This window comes from Anser anser, assembly GCF_964211835.1.
Source record: "Anser anser genome assembly, chromosome: 1".
In the NCBI taxonomy this organism is placed as follows: Eukaryota; Metazoa; Chordata; class Aves; order Anseriformes; family Anatidae; genus Anser; species Anser anser.
In genome coordinates, this window is record NC_139720.1 from 17,160,773 (window position 1) to 17,177,667 (window position 16,895).

The 16,895-nt window shown below is 35.8% G+C and overlaps 1 protein-coding gene across 1 annotated transcript in view; it reads left to right on the forward strand.

Annotated features, from left to right (window-relative positions):
* TBC1D22A (TBC1 domain family member 22A) overlaps positions 1-16,895 on the forward strand; it is a 174,595-nt gene that overhangs the window by 22,665 nt on the left and 135,035 nt on the right. The window contains exons 5-7 of the mRNA XM_083794758.1: positions 8,055-8,125; positions 13,122-13,250; positions 14,209-14,271. Coding sequence (XP_083650884.1) covers positions 8,055-8,125; positions 13,122-13,250; positions 14,209-14,271 — 263 coding nt within the window. The remainder of the gene's footprint in view (positions 1-8,054; positions 8,126-13,121; positions 13,251-14,208; positions 14,272-16,895) is intronic.

The window sequence follows — 16,895 nt, forward strand, 5'->3', positions numbered from 1 at the left end:
TGATGTAGTGGAGTCAGATTGGCTATGTGAAGGGCTGTAAAAAAGTCAAGATGTAAAGTTGTAAATGAATATTGAAAGTCTAGGTAGATGTACTTGCTAAAGTTAAGTCTTGGTATTAACGTGAGTTGTACGTGAAGTATGAGTTTACTGTTCTAGTGATATTAAAATGAAAAAAAAAGCTAAAATGTCAAGGGCTAACTATAATAATCAAACTCTAGAGTATTTTGGTAGGCTTAGTGCTCCAGCTGTGTCATCTTTGTCTTTTTCAGTTTGCCTGTTTCTTCTTAACACGTTATTTTGGTATGTCTTTACGTTAGTTGGCATTCCTCCTTGTTATTTTGGGTGTCTCTTACGTTAGTTGGCATTCACCCTAATTGTGAATCTGTTGGAATGAAGTCAGACATGTTGGAGGAGTGGGGGGAGGCAAACATTTTTCAGGACAGGAAATGAAATGAAAACTTTAGGTAGACAGGTTGAAGGGATAACAGCTTCCCTATATAGCAAGCTGACAGGCTGGCAAAGTATGGCTTCACTTTTCCAGCCTCTCTGTATCTCTCTGCTTCCAGATGTGTGCTCTCAGTAAGGCGAGCAACTTTCCGCTCCCCACTCATTTTGAAGCTGTGAGATGGGTCTCAGATACAGAGTTTCTTTGGCTGTCAGGAGCTGCAGAGGTCTTGTGGCAGCTTTCAAGGCTAGACACTTGGGCATGCACAGGTGAACGTTACTTTTTTGGATGTCAGGAGGGAGGTATTGGATGTCATGGGAGCTGACATCCTGATTTCTATTGTGTCAAGGCCGTTTATAACAACAGCATATCATGCCTGTTTTCTAACAATGTTTTGTCAAGTTTCTTGTTTGCTTCTGCTTCTTGGAAATGTGTTCTTTTTATATGTGTAATCAAGTAGATTTTTCTTTGCATAACATCTTTTTGGATTTATTTGCTTGAGTTAAACTTCTGACTTCTGTCAGGCATTCGTATGTTTTTGTGGAGCTTTTGTGTTCTTGACAAATTAATTTCTAACTATTTGCTGCCTTGAACATGCTGTGTGTTACATATTGGCCCAGTATGGAACTTCTTTATTTAATTTTTTTTTTAATCATGTATTAGGTGGGGAAAATTCAGCCTTACTTGGATTTTCTGTTACAAGGTACTGTACTATATGAATGTATTTAGCATTTCTTGGAAAAGTTGAATCGTCAATCGGAGACGTGGGAAGAAAAGGGAAGAACTATGAGTTTAAACGAAAAGTCAATGCAAATTGGATCCCAAAGTTGTGATACTGTGGTGACTTACAGACTAGGACTTAAATTTTAATTTTGAGATAAGAAAGTTGGAATGATTTCACCCTTCTCCTCTCTAGCTCATTTTAATAGAGTCTCATATGTCCCAAATCCAGCTAAGACTGAACGCACATATTTCAATGACATGTCATCATTTGAAATTACAAAGTGATCCGATGGGTAACTTGTAAGGATAAAGTGCATCCTAAAAACAGTTATGCACATATTTCAAAATGTGCACATATTTAATGTATTTTAACAGTCTTGTTAGTCTAGCTTCACGGACAATTTTTCTCTTGCGTCTATAAAGGTATGCTGTGTATATGCTTCACTTTGTTCTACCTCTCTTGTCCTCAGAAGCATTTTTATTGTATGCTGCAGTAGTGTTAAGACTGACTGTTCTACGACCAGCTTTTCTGCTTTTCTGATCCTTGTTGGGAAGGGCAGGGTTATTCTTCTTTTGCTCCTGCTTTGGTGGTGTTGAACCATCAGAGGAAAGCACGATGTGAATCGATGCTTTAACAACTGTGGTGCACGAGGGTCGGACTGTATGCTTTTTGGGTGATACCCGTGAAAGCTCGCTGCTACACCCGATAAGAATTCTTGCATAACCTCTTTCAGTTGTAATGTGCGCTATCTCACGGTGGCAAAACGCTTGTTGAGCTCAACGTAGTGAAAAGTTACAACCAGCGTTTTGTACAGTGGTGGAATAGTCTGAGATTCGGCAGTGTTGGAGGACGGCGATACAGGACAGCAGGCGATGTTTGTGCAAAAGCAGAATAATCGTACTGGGGGTAATGGTATGTGGTGGAACTGACTTAGCTCTCAGTCGTGCAGGCATCTGTCTAACAGCTTCGGTACTGAAAGCAATTACCGTGCCACTTAGGGAAGCAAAACCAGAAAGTTCAGAAGGATCCTTTATGGCATGACAACAGAGTAGAAGAGGTTAAGTGCAAGAAGACAGCCTCCGAAAAGGTGAAGTTCTCAGCCAAGGAGAGTAGAATAGAATATAAATCCTACTGGCATATGGAAACTGTTAAAAAAAAAAAAAAAAAAGTTTGAGAGAAACAACCTGCAAAATGTTTAAAAGCTAACAGTTAATGCCTTTTTCAAATATATTGTCAAATATTCTGGAGGCCCAGCACACAGCCCAGGTGTAAAAAGAGCACCCAGAGAGAACTGGGCTGTGGCAGAGAAACTTAAGCAGTTCTTCTATTTACCCTCAGCATGAAAGGATGTGAGGAGTTTTTCCCTCTGAACTCCTGTACTGTGGACAACCAGTCTAAGGGCCTGTTTTAAATAACTGCTTCGTTGTAAAACAGAGGTGCTTAGCCTCTGGTGTATGTTTTTACTCCCACTTGTAGAAAAAAGCAAGTTCTTTGAACTCGGTATCACATGTATGTTATTGTTTGAAATGATGTGACAATTTAAGTTCTCCCTTATGAAAGAAAATCTATGTTCATCACAGAATAGTGTCAGGAATGAAAGCTATTTTCTCTTAAACTTGCCAAAATAAAACATTATTCTTTTGTCTTTAGTTTTTAAGGAACGATCCCTTAGTTCAGCGAGTCCTACAAATTTATTTGTTTTTTTCCTAGAAGCAGGTGCTTCATATGAAATGGTGCTATAATTTAAAATCTTTTTGTTAAAACTGTCCTGGCTTGGTCCTGAACATAGAAAGAAAGCTCAGCTGCATCACAGAATAGAAAGTTTTACCTGAATAAGTTATATTCAAAGTCATTTGCATGGTTCCAGTCTTTGGTCTGAAATTAGTTACCTAGCAGTATGTTGTATTTCTCCTGGATGATTTGTCACTGATTTTATCATATGCTCCATGTTACCTGATTCTGACAGTAGATTTGCATCTTTTGTTATTTTATGCTTGTATTTTTTTATTGTTATTATTGTATATTTTTTTTTACTTGGATTGTGTTGAGAGGTTGGTACATGTGTTTGTGCATAGGTTCCTACTTGGATAGAGTTGAGGGAGGAGGAAAAACAGTAATGTGAAAGATCAGAGAGAGTTTAATGCAATACAGTGTGAAAATGAAAAACTGATGTGTAAAAATAATAAAAGCAGTTTCTGAGTTGCAACTTATTTTCTCTTTACCACAGATGCTATACTTATTACACTGTTTGTAAATGGTGTTTGGGTAACAGTAGCCAAAACTTGAAGCTTTAGCAAAATGATTGTATGAAAAAGCCATAAACTAACGCGTAAGATGTGTTTCCTTTCAGCCAACCTACCAATAATACAAATAGATTACAACAGGTGAAACATAGGCACTCATAAATACTGCATGAGGACTAGTGGAGCACAGCTGGAGACCACTTGCTTTTGAAGACTTAGGGCCTTCGTTGTTACGAAACCAAAACCGGAGCTTATTATCGTGTTCTGGGGTGGAGAAGAAATGCGTGTATAATTTGTTAGTGTTGCATTTAGCTGAAGGCAGATTTTCTCTTTTAATTCATAAACTGTACAAAATACCATATTTCTGATATTCTTATATGCCTACCTTGCCTCTACTTGTTCTGATTGATTTCTGCCTTTTTGGCTTTCAGAAGGAAATAAGCAGTGATATTGTTACTTATGATTTAGTGCTTGGTAGCTCAGGGATTTACTTGGAATCGTGTGCAGAATAGAAACTTGGTTCAGATGTGTTGGATACTTGCCTGCAGTTCCCAAGCTGCTGACTGTGCCCTGGTCTGAGATTGAGCTAATTCACTGGGGCATGGAGGACTGCTGGACGTGATGTGAGAAACTGCTGAACGTAACAACCACAGCACGAGAGAATGACAGAAGTTACAGAGTTAGCACTGTGTGGGATGCCTGGAGTTCGCAAGTAGCAAAAGGGGAATTAGGTGAGGAATGTCCCAACAGTGCCATTACCTGGAGGGGAGCACTGGGGTCGCTTTGGAAAGTACAGTGTTAGAAAACCAGCAATGCCTGGGCAACCATCGCAGAAATACCAAACCTGGGTCTGGAGGAGCAAAAATAGGACCACTAGGGGATGAAGTAATTGGAGCAGTTAGCTAATTCAGGAGAAGACTGCGGTAGAGAAAGACAAATAGAAGGATGATGAAAATGAGCAAGTAACAGGAAGACAGGTAAGACATGCACTTGTATGACCAGGTGCTCTCCGGGGCTACCTGTTGGACATCCCCTGCTTGATCATTGCAGCCGGTGTCTGACAATAAAAACCGAACCTGTTAAGACAATGCCATGTGAGTCAGAGCTGCTCTGGCTGTCAGGAGCACTTTGGGGGTGTTCCTTGGCTGGCAGGGGCACACCTGGATGGGTGGATGAAGAATCCTGGTGTCACCATGTTAGTGCCAGTTCCAAGCCTGTGGTCTCACCACTTCCGAGCAAGATGGGTATTGAGCTTTCTGCTTTATGGCACCTCTGGTCATTCGCTGTCAGTATTACTAGATGGAGTGGTAACTCCTGCTTTGGACACTCATTGAGAGCTTGCAGTATTATAAGTGTATTTTACCTACTTTTGTAGGCTAGAAAATCAGAATTGCATGTAAATCAGATTAATGGTTCTGTCTTCTGCTTGCTTAGGCAAAATTACTGAAATTGATATGACCTATAACTGTAGCATAGGAATTAACAATTTTTCTTTGAACTGCAACCTTATTCTCCATCTCGGACATCTGTTATGAAGCTGGCTGTTTCTGTTCGTTGGAATGCAGAGACTTTGTTTTAACTTGGGCTTCTTGGATAGGCTTCTTTTTATGGTCAAAGATCAAGCTCATCTGAAGGTGAACACTTAATACCACCGTAGAATAATAATTTCTCTCTTCAGGTATGTTTGTCCTTTGTTCTGCTTCCCAACCTCTCTCCCTAAAAAACTCATCCCTCAAAGCTAATGCCAACAAAGAACCAATCCTCAAAACCCAAAAAGCCACCTCCAAATGGTAGTGTACTCAGACTTTTGTTCTCCTTTAAAGTGGCAGGCTGTTATTTATCTTTTCCTGATGTTAAAAAAAAATAAATCAGATGTCTTATTTTTTCTTTCAGTAGTCCATCTGCTTTGCCTTGCAACTATACTTAATGAAGCTTGTTCCTGCCCAGCTGTGTTCTGTATCACAGCCTCGCTGTGTGTCATGGCAGAGCTGTTTGCGTGCTTCTTTTTCTTCTCTGTCTTGTGCATTCTTGGATTTTCTTCAGAATCCATCCGTGGCTTTTTTCCAATTTTCATGACATAGTTCAATAATTCTTTGACTTTAGAACTGCTTTCTGATTTCTGTCCTCAGTGCATCGTCAGCCAGTGTCTGCCTTTGTGGTTAACAAATCTCTGCCCAGACCTAATTTTTTATCTTGAATGGACAATCCTGAGTGCTTCTAATTACTAACAGGAAATTTAATATCATTGAAATTCATGAGTCACTTATTTAATATCAGAGAAATTCATTTGCTTATGACATGTCTTTCCCATTGAATCCCTTGTGTTTTCAGTGACAGCATGCTCCTGATATAGCTGCTGTGCTAACCTGTGATACAGAGTTCAATTTACACTTCACCCTGTCTTTTTATCAGTGTTTATAGTCTGTACAAGTTCTGCTTTCATTGTTGCTTTAACACTTCGTTTCACGCCAAACTCTGGTAGTATCGTATTTTTTTTAGTGTTACTGCTTTTTTGCTCATCCCATATTCTTCCAGTGCCAATAAAATCCTTTAAATGGAGAACAAGGGAGGAGTTTATTTGGATATCACTAGATTACTTGGAGTTCTGTGTATAAGTATGCTTTTGGGCTTCTTCCACCCATGCATATTTATGTTCAGAAGTACTGTGTGCTTATAAATTTTTTTGAAGGCATATGATGATTCTGCTTATGTTTTGCTTAGACTGATATACTCTGCTTTTCCTGATTTTGATATAGTGTATACCCTTCGTATGTATCTTAATAAGCCCTGGAAGAATAGTATGTTTCTACAGCAACTTCCCAAGTAAGGCAAAAAGAACTGTGTTCTTACTATATTCTTGCTTTTTTGCAATGCAGAGAGAGAAGCAATAGAAACAATAGTTTTATTCAGTAACTCTCAAGCTGGTAGTTAAAAACGAATAGGTTTTGTATTATGGAATGAGAAAACTGCTACATTTCATATGATGTCTACTTGCTTCTTGAGATAAAATTCTTTCCTAGGTTGGGACAAATCTTTTAAAAAGAAAACATAACCAAAGAATAATCATGTTTATAAATGCATTCAAATTTGATTTTTTTTTCAAAAATCATTGGGTAAACAGAGTGACATGACAGCGAAATCGTCCGTGTTGCAAAGTTACCTTAGAATTGATGCTTAGGATCTCAGCTTTTTCCTTCAACAAACACTTCAAGGTAAAATTTTCTTGTGAGGAGTTACAGCAGGGCTACTGTGTTGGAAGACAACTAGAAATAATGAAGCTCATGTAAGGGGAAAAAATAACCTGCAGAATTTGTTGTCTAGACTTCATTTTTAGAAGCCCTGTTGGCAGTATGGTGTTTGTAAGTTACCAGTAGAAACTAGCCCAAGCTGGACAGAGGTACTATGACATCAAGAATAACTGCATTAAGCTGGATTTTTTGTCTTTAATGGTTCGGTGTATTTAAATGTTGTTTGGTGATATACTGACTTTGTGCAATAGCTTAGCATTGTGAAACCGAATAGTATAGGAATGAATTTATCTTGATGCTCAATATGATATTCCTAAATAATTAGTTCTTCTGCTGTTTGAGTATATTTATGCAGCAATATACCTCTAAATATAATTTGTATCAGTAGTAAATAACCTTGATTTATATACGTGTTCTTGCATTGGCAAGGTGTCACCTTGACTGACTTATATTTTTTTTCTTCTATAGGAAAGATACAAATCAGTTCATTTCACACAAAACTATAGAATCCACTCAACAAATTCTTGTTGTAATTACTCTGTTCTGTGCTTTTTTTCTTTTTCAGTAGGTAGGTAGACGGGATATTTTTAAAGGCTTGCTTACTTGAAGCGTAGAATTTGGAAAATGTACCATATTCACCTACATAATTAATTCAAGTGTATAGAAAGTATATAAAAAATCAAAATGCAAAATTCTATTGTTCTGTGGTTTTCAGCAGGTTCATAATTTGAACTTGTGCAGTTTTTACCCTTATCTTCTTCTCTGAATAAGAAGAGGAAGAGCTACTGTCTTAAGTAGATACCTCACAAAAATAATGTTTCTTAGGGAAAATGTCAGGCATCTTTTTGTCTTTACATTTTCAAAGATTTTTCTATAGCTTTTTCCCCACGATAAACAGATTTCACACACACAAAAAAGTGTGAAATCTCACAGATTGGTTTAGTTGGGTATACTATCTGATGAGCAGCTTTCAGTAGAGAGGAGTACAACATCAAGAATGAAAATATAACATTGAAATAAATTCCAACATTCAAAAATAAAGTATCTTTCTGCTTATGTAACTGCAAATCCCATTTTTGAGATCTATATAAGCACATTATGCAGTAAAGCTGAATACCTCTTGCATATTAATATAAGGCATGTATATTAAACAAATTCTGGGAAATAATCCAGAGAGGTACCTCATCACGTAGTGCCTGTTGTCATAGATAACCCTATGGAAAGTAATTAACCAGTGTCTTATTAACTCCTTAGAATTGCCGTATGTTTTGATTTTGTTGGACTTTATAGGAAGACATGATAATTAATCTAAACAACATTGTGATAATTTGAATAGATCTCTGTATATTGTTAATAATTTTCTTAGTTCTCACAAAATACTTTTCTTCTAATAGAAGAATTACGGAAATTGAGTTGGTCTGGAATTCCCAAACGAATTCGTCCTATTGCGTGGAAGCTCCTTTCAGTAAGTCTTATTTTCCACTTTGTGTTTAAAAGTAATAGCTTTCTGCAAGAATTGCAAATAATTTTGCTTGACTTGTAATCCATCAGTGATACTTGAAAATGTTCTGTCTTGTTGCTGAATTGTAATAAATGTTCTGTTCTTTGCTCAATTTTAAGAGGAATTTGTCAAACTGAAAGGAGGGGAATGAGAAGCACTAGTAAATCATGTCAGCTGTGTATCTTTATTTTCAGACTGGCTTTCTCTGAAAGCAAGGCTTATGTGTTAAGTTGCCTCCTTCAACCAGTTTTGATGGAACAGTGGTGAATTCAAAGACAAGTGAATTCCTACAGTTTTCTTGAAAATAGGCACGCAGTGAGGAAACAAAGCCTATCAGTGTCCTACAAAAGGCTTCCTTCTGCCTTCACGTTAAAATAACTACTAGAGACTGCTCACACAAAGCATTAATGCCGTGTTGCGGAAAAGCTATGAAGGGAGCTTGTGTTTGAGTATTTTTCTGAAGCGGTTTAAGATGAAGAAATCTGAACTGCTGTGATCAGTTACCTTATGACATTGGCTCTCCTGGTCTTAGGCTTGTGGGTCAGTTCAGGGAGCTAACCTGAATGAAAGGCTAATCACTCATTTGTAGGGTGGGTTTTTGGCTGGCTGAGTGCCCTGAACCTTGTCTGGTGGCAGGTGGAGTTTGGGCATGCAGTAGCTTGGGAGCAGGTTGGCTGAAATACCGAGGAGCAGCACACCGGGGTGCTTCAGGCAGGATTCAGAGAGGAGCTTATGGGAATCTGGGATTTGTTGGGTTTGGTGTCACAAGAATGGGTTTAGTTATTTCATTGTTTGCTCTGCATTTAAAAAAAAAAAAAGGTATTTTTGTAAAAATACAGTGTATTCCTGGTAGTATTTTCCACGTCAATCTTTTTAGCTATAATCCTTGCCATGGCAGGTGGTTGTGCAGTTCAGCTGTTCTTTGTACATGGTTGAGAGAAGATCTTCTGAAAATGTTTTTATTAAAAAGAAGCAAAAATCTTGTGCTGTCTACTCTCCAGAGACTCTGAAGATACTTTATCAGCAAATCTTCTTGCATTTAAGAACTCTTTAAAATTCTGAGTTATACACACAACAGTTTAGCACTGTTGAATTTTTCAGAGAGTAGACTTAAATAGCTTTGCTTTTTATAGAGTAATTCAGCAGGGACTGTGAAGTATTTACTTCACATTGAGTTTGATTTCCAGTGACTGAAAGAGTCTGTCTTGCTGATGAGATCCACTAAATTTGCAGCTTATGCTAAATGTGGATACAGCCTCTTAATGGCAAATATTCAAATATTCTGTCGTAACTGAGATTAAACATGCAGTGTACAATTTATTTTAGTTTCGTTTCCAAAGTTGTCCAAGGTTGGACAAAATTTTTTTTTTTTTTTTAAGTTTAGGATGCCTGTGTTGAAATAGTCAAAAATTTATGGCTAACTCAAAATGGACTTTAAAACCCAATAAAGTGAAGCATAAGAATAGGTTTAATTCTGATTGAGGGCTTAGAGAATAAATTACGCAAAAGCTAACTACAGTCATGTTCTCGCTTTCAAGTGAGAGCATAGGCTTCTGGTGACCTTCAGCTTCATCCGATAAGTTGATTTAGTTTAGTATTCCTGAGATTCCCAATGCAGATAAATTTCTAAGTGAAAAGTACAAATTTCTTTGTACTTTTGTCTTTACTACTTCAGTTCAGGATCACTCTAGTTCAGTTCTTATCTCTGGATGTCTTCTTGTAACTCTGTAAAACTGCACAGGTTATTTTGCTTTACTCTAAGAATTAAGTGGATTTTATTTTCAAGATGCTTCCAGAATTGTTCTCAGCTTTTCCTATGTAATTCGTACCATGATGTCTTATCTGCTAAGTGGTCCTTGATTAATGCATTTTGGAAATGTAACAACTAGTCATTAGGTAATCATTAATTTTCTATGCTTTAAAGCAGTAGCTTGTTTCATATTTTTTCTGCAATAGGGAAGAAAAAGTGCCTTGGATATTCGTGGTCATAAGCTCCGTGATGCTTTTCCTAATATTATTTATTTTTTTAGTGTCATGAGTTGTTTAAATATATGTTACTTATGTCCCAGGTAAGAGGGGTAATGTGGTCATCTTCTGTGTTGAAAGGTGCACTGGGAACTGCTGGGGAAATGAATACACAAAAGCAGAACTGCTTTGGTTAAAGATTGGTTGCAGAAATCAAAGAAAGACCAGAAAGTCAAAAAAAAAAAAAAAAAAAAAAGCCAAAGCATAACTTAGAGCTTGATTAAGGCTGGTTTTGTTTGTTTTGGAATTGCTCAGAATTTTTACGTCAAAAGCCCCAAAAATGATTTATTTGGGGGACTGATGATGATTGGTAGTATCTGAGTTAGAAAGTATTTTTCATATTTGTTAAATCAGTATTGAAGTTGAAATTTATAAAATGTGGTTTTGAAAACTGTTCAGTTAAGGTGTTGTTTAGTCAGAAGGGTAATAGTGTTAAAATATTTTATGAAAACAGTTTTTCAAAGGGAAAGTATATGAAAATCAATATAATGCTGAGGGGCTATTGCTGTTATGTATACTGCTAACAGTATGTAAACATACACGATTTTATTTCTAAAATATAGGAAAAAATCAGGCATTGTGTACCTAAACAGCAAGCAGAACTATTCAGGCCCACTTCTCTTTTAAATACCAAAGCTAAATATATGGTTACCTTGGAGAGAAATTAATGAGTAAACAGATTAAACTCTCTACCAATTTATGCCCTGATGATATGTTGCAATCCTTTCCAACTTTTAAAAATAAAACCTAATTTGTAAAGTGAATGGGAAACGGGACACGTCCAATTGAAAGATGGCTTCGGTCTTTGAAACTGAATAATGGCAAAAAGTCTGTTGCTGAGAAAATATTGGTGTCCTTGGAACAATCACATTTGATCTCACAAATGAATTATTTTCTAATGGAGCTAAGATATCCTACAGGAAAAAAAAAATCAAACCACTGAGAATAAATGGGAGGCAGAATTCAGTATTTAACTAAATACAAAGCACTGGGACAGGATATTAAATGTCAGACTGAATCTTGAGGCAAAAGTTAAGCTGATGCGATTTAGAAATACCCAGAATCAGATGTAAGACAGTACATCTTAAAAGAAACGGTTTTGCCAAAGTAAGTACCTGTTAAACTATCTGGAATGTAATATCGTTTGCACTTAATCCCTTGTTTTCTTAAAAGAAGAAGAAATTATAATGCACAGCATAACATTTAAAATTATTTTAATGCAGACATCTTTACATCAATCTATTGATGTTCTAGTATGGTGTATTTTTTTTCTTTTGTTGTTTTAAGCAAAACAACATAGAATTACAATATGATGTTTCATTGCCATAGGAGAGTAATGCAACCAGTGTATTTATTCCCAACGTGGTGTTTAGTTCTGTTGTATAATCAACAGTTTTAGAACGTTAGATTTATCCCATTTTTGCTTGTTAAGGACTGTATAAGAAAGTTGTTTTGGTAGTTAAATGCATAGCATCTTATTAGTTACTTGCACTGGCTGTGACTCATTGTTTAAGTGCAACTCTGTGCTGCACTTCTAGTATCAAATTCCGTGATGTTATGAGGATTTATTTATTTATTTTTAAGCAAACATATGGCTGACAAATTCGCTTTCTCTCTTATACTAATTACCATTAGTACGATGACAGCTGAAAATGTGGAAGGATAATTTTTGTAGTACTGGCAGGAAATAATGTAATTTGACTTGAATAGTCAAGAAAGATATATGAATCTTCTTTTTTTTTGGATGGCTAGGTCTCTTAATCCCATTTATGTTTAGAACAATTTTTCTACGAAGTATTTTTTTTTCAAGCCTGACATATGTAAAATATGAATTACCTTTCTTTTTTGTAATGTTATGTTTGAAATCAAGCTGCATATGAGAAAGTATTAACTATTTTTGAATATTCAGGAAACTTTTAGGCAGCCAGGTACATTAATAATGGTGTTTCTAATATGTTCTGTTTATATAATAACTGAACATTTAATAACATCAATATTTCCTTTCTTAAAATGCTGAAATGCTAACCCGAGACTGCTGTTTTTAAATGAAAGGTAGGCTGAGATCTCAGAAATAGGGATCAAACTGGACAGAACAGGAAATAAGAATGGATTTTTTTGGAAGAATGGGATCTTCAGATAGATATGAAAAGGAGTTCAATGAAGAACAACTCAGATATACGTTAAGTGCAAAATCTATATATATGACATTGCTTCAGTACCATGCCAATACTTTTTGAAAAATAATATTTATAGATTGATTTTAGGAAAAAACTAGAACTGTATAGCTCGTGTCTTTATATCTAAGAGCCCAGTTACTGTTGTTTGTGCCAAAACTTTCCACAACCTGTTGAGAAAATGAAAACTTGAAATTATTTTTTTTGTGATCTAAAGGAATGAGATAAACTACCTAGAATATTTTAAGGCTTTAGAATAAACACTCTGTTGTGTTATGAGGTTACCTCTAACTTAAACATAAGTATATTTGTAAATGTAGATCATTCCTACCTTAAAGCAACTGAGACACGTTTTGTTTAAAAATTGAATAAAATTTCTCCAGTAAGGGCCATGTGGGAATGCAGAAATTAATGAACTCATGTAGCATTACATTTTTCTGAAATTATTTGTTTTGACCTTTTCTCTTTGAAAGGCAAACGTCTTAGAATTCTTGATGAGAAATTGCTTTTTAAAAGTGAAAAACTTGAAATGTGTTCTTAAAAAAAAATGCCAGCCTTTAGTAATGTGTTGGTTTCTGAACTTCTGTATTCAGTTAGAATGATTAGAAAACTGATTTGCTAAGGTATTATTCAGATTCAAATCGGACTGCATTGTACTACATTTGTTCATTAGCTTTCCTGTTGCATATTATCAAATGCTAACTGTGCTTTTTGTGAAGCAAAGAGTAATATCCTTTTCATTTAACTTTTTTTTTTTTCAGGGTTATCTTCCCGCGAATGTGGACCGAAGAGAAAGCACTTTACAAAGAAAACGGAAAGAGTATTTTGCTTTTGTTGAGCAATACTATGATTCCAGAAATGATGAGAGTCACCAAGATACCTATAGACAGGTAGAACACCTACTGAAGTGACTTCTACCTACAAGAGATCTGTTAAAGAACTTGAAGAGATTATTTTTGAAGTTTGCTATTGCTTTTATGTATCTACTAAATCTTACTTCATAGTCAGCTTTCCTATGTTTTAGAAGCAAAATCAATTTAATTTGTTTCAAAATATGAAATATTTTGACACTTAAAATAGTGGATTTCTTTTAATGTCAGCTTTTGTCATGCCATGCTGCATGGCTGTACCACACGGACATGCTTCAACATTCAAGTGTAGTGGGGTTTTCAAAGCATTCATCTCCTCAGACCCTCCTTCAAATGAGTGAGAGGATGGTACAGAGGATACCTAACTGTTCCTTGTTGGCTCCATACTTCTGCTTAAGAAGTTGAAACTGTGTGGTGTGTAATTATGATAGGTGTGTCAAAATATCTTTCCTCCCTGGAGAAGCAGATAACTGTTCTTCAAGTTTTGTATTTAAATGATTAGTTTGTATCACTAAATATAAACTAAGCTATCCTACATATTCTTTCCTAAGGAAGGCTAAAGTGGCGATCTTTCTTCTGCTTCAAGCCTGATCTTTAGTAGCAAGAAGTATACACAATGTCTGTTGAACATGGCTTTACATATGTATGTATGTTGTTAGATGTAGTTACACTGAGGAAAAGAGTATTGCCAAGAAGACCATAATTTGCAAGCAATCAAAACTGATGTAAGGATCTTAAAGCATTAAAGGAAATTCTATGATTTTTTGTCTGATTAACAGATTAGATAATAATGACTTAAAGTTTTAGCCCTTTATTTTTTGAACTACAGTAAATTCACGTTATTCCTAAAATAATGAGATAGTGTATAACTAACAGTGTAAAACCACAGGATTTTTTTTTTGTTATTAAAAAAGCTTTTTTGTTATTTAAAAGTGTGCTGTTGTCTCCTTTTACATGATTCTTGTTTCTGTCCAATTAGATTCATATAGATATCCCACGCATGAGTCCTGAAGTTTTAAGACTTCAGCCCAAAGTAACAGAGGTAAGAATTATATCTAAATAATGTGGTTTTTAGGTAACCCATTTTATTAATGAATCTCGTATCACATTAAGTAATTTGACAACAATTGCTATTTTGGCTTGAGAACTAACATAAAGTCCAAAAAATGAAAATGCATAAGTACAGTACATAACAATGAAGGCATGAGTAGTAACAGGAAAAACATTAATCTTCTGCTTTGAGTCTGTTGGTTTCTTCTTCTGTTTTGTGCTTTTTACTCTTTTTTTGCCTTTTATATATGTTGTTAATATTTTTTTTAATTAATTCAGAGCATAGTTCCTGTGGTTCTCTGCATTTGTCAAAATCATTCAAGATCTGGAAGCTCTTACCATAAGAGTATTCCACTTAAGAAATTATCTTATACTTGAGTTTAGGAAAAGTTGTTTTGAATTCGATGCTGTGTAGAAATAACTCATTATTAGATCTTCATTTTAAATTAATTTTAAGTATTTATTTTTATGGGAGTTGTGTAGATTGGGGAGGGGATAGTGGGAGTTGGAAAGAGAAGGGTATTGTTGGAGTGAGAAGCTAAAAGACTGAGAATAAATAGCATCACTTGAAAGGGGGAGAGAGGTATTGGAGGTCTTCCCACATATAGTTCAGTCAAGTTTGTTGGACTTTCATGTTATAAATACTTTATTTTAATAAAGATTAGTGATTGTAATGTAGGTTTAGTCAATATGATTAGTCAAAGTGCAGTAATGTGTAATTTTATTTTCAATTTCTGTGTTCTCTTTAAACGAGTTTGATTGAATAGAATAGTATATGCCTGTGCATTTTCCCTTCTTTGCTTGCATTGTATGGGAGAAATAATTTCAAGGAAACAAGATTGAAAAATACTCTATAAAATCATCCCCACCTCTTTTATTGGTTAAAGAGAAACAAAAGCAAATTCTAAGAAGCTTTCATGATTAAAACTTTGGGGGGTTTTGGAGTTCCTCCGAGGTGGCAAAACACATAAGAAATTCAAAATCTGAATTTAAACTAATGAATTCTTCTTTTATGTATATGAATATAGTTCTTACTGTTGTGATGAATGGGAGTTAAATTCAAAGGAGAGTAATTGATAGGTAATGACAACTCTTGAGATGTAGTGGTTCGTACTAGAAGTTATTCCGGTTTCTGTTGCTGGTTTGGAAATCAAGAAGGAAACCTTTTGGGAAAGTGACCTTTTTAATGAGTGCTATTTGAACACAGTGATGAGTGCTGTATAGAAACTTAAATCAGACTGCCTTTCAGGTATTCAGTGCTCATTTTTTTCTATTCAAAGCAGTAAATGAAACTTCATGAAAATGAGTAGGAAATTGAAAACACTATTTCAGTGTGTATTTGTTGAATTTCTGATTAGATGCATTTGGGGATATTAAATCTGGTATGCCAATTACTAAGTAATCCTTGCTGCTTAATAATTTGCTGCTCAAAAAAAAATTTAATAACCCTTCCCTATACCTTAGTTTTCACAGCTGGATTTTAAAAATGCTTTGAAATCCATAGGCATCTCAGCTTGCAATGCAAACTATGTATGTTATCAGGTTCTGAGGAAAAGGAAAGTTGCTATTACAAATTTGGAGCTAACCTAACAAAAATTTGAAGTGAGGTGGAACAGAAATAGTAAAAGCTTCATAAACTAAACTTCCTGTTGTGTCCGTTCAGGGCACGTCTCTTGCGAGTGGTCTTGAAGCCTGAGCATTCGCTGACTTCTGGGGTTGCAGCAAACTCTACCTCGGGGTCTTTACAAAGTCTTTCCCTTTTTATTAGTACTGAGGCCTGCTCTTAAAAGTGATGCAGTCCTTTTGTTTGATGAGCTCTCCTCCATCTGCCCTGCTTCCCTGCCCACCTGCACTCTGGCTTTTTGGCAGACCTTCCAGAGAAGGAGCAAACTTTCTTTCGCCTCAGAAGATTATGCCTGATTGAGTACCAGTAATCAGAGCAAAACACACAGCAGCTTTCACTGTGCTGCTTATTTGCAGCTTTCCAAAGAAACGTAGCACTTGCAGAAGCAAACAGTTAAGAGGAGATACAACCTGACGCAGACCTAACTGATGTTGGATATAAGTTCTGTGATTCTTCTGCTTCGTATTCTTCTCACGTTGCCCTTCCCATAGTCAGACTGTGCATGTTGTGGCCTTGGGAGCTTTTGCAGATCCTAAGCAATGTACAGTTAGAAGAACTTAGTGGATGGGGCTATGTGGTAAGGGAGGTGGTTGCCTTCTTTCTACATTCCCGATTTTTCAGATGTTTTATTAACCAGCATACCTGCTTCTGAATTCTAAAGCTCTATGCTGCCATATTAGGCAAACTTAACTATTACAGAGTCTTTATTGGACATGTTATTAAAAAAAATTAATTGTGTAAAGTACTTCTTTCTGTTACCTAGCAACAAAAGGGGTACTGTATTGATAAAATATTGGTCTCAAAGAGATGAATGGTCATGGAAAAATGATTTATTATTTCTGTATCATGAAGAAAGGAATTTTATATTATTTGAAAAGCTCCAGTGAATAAGTGCTGCTCTGTTGTAACTACTGTAACTGAATTATATGCAAGGCTGGTTTTAACATGTGCTAATACCCTGAAAATGTTTTCTTTTAAATAACTGAGAAACT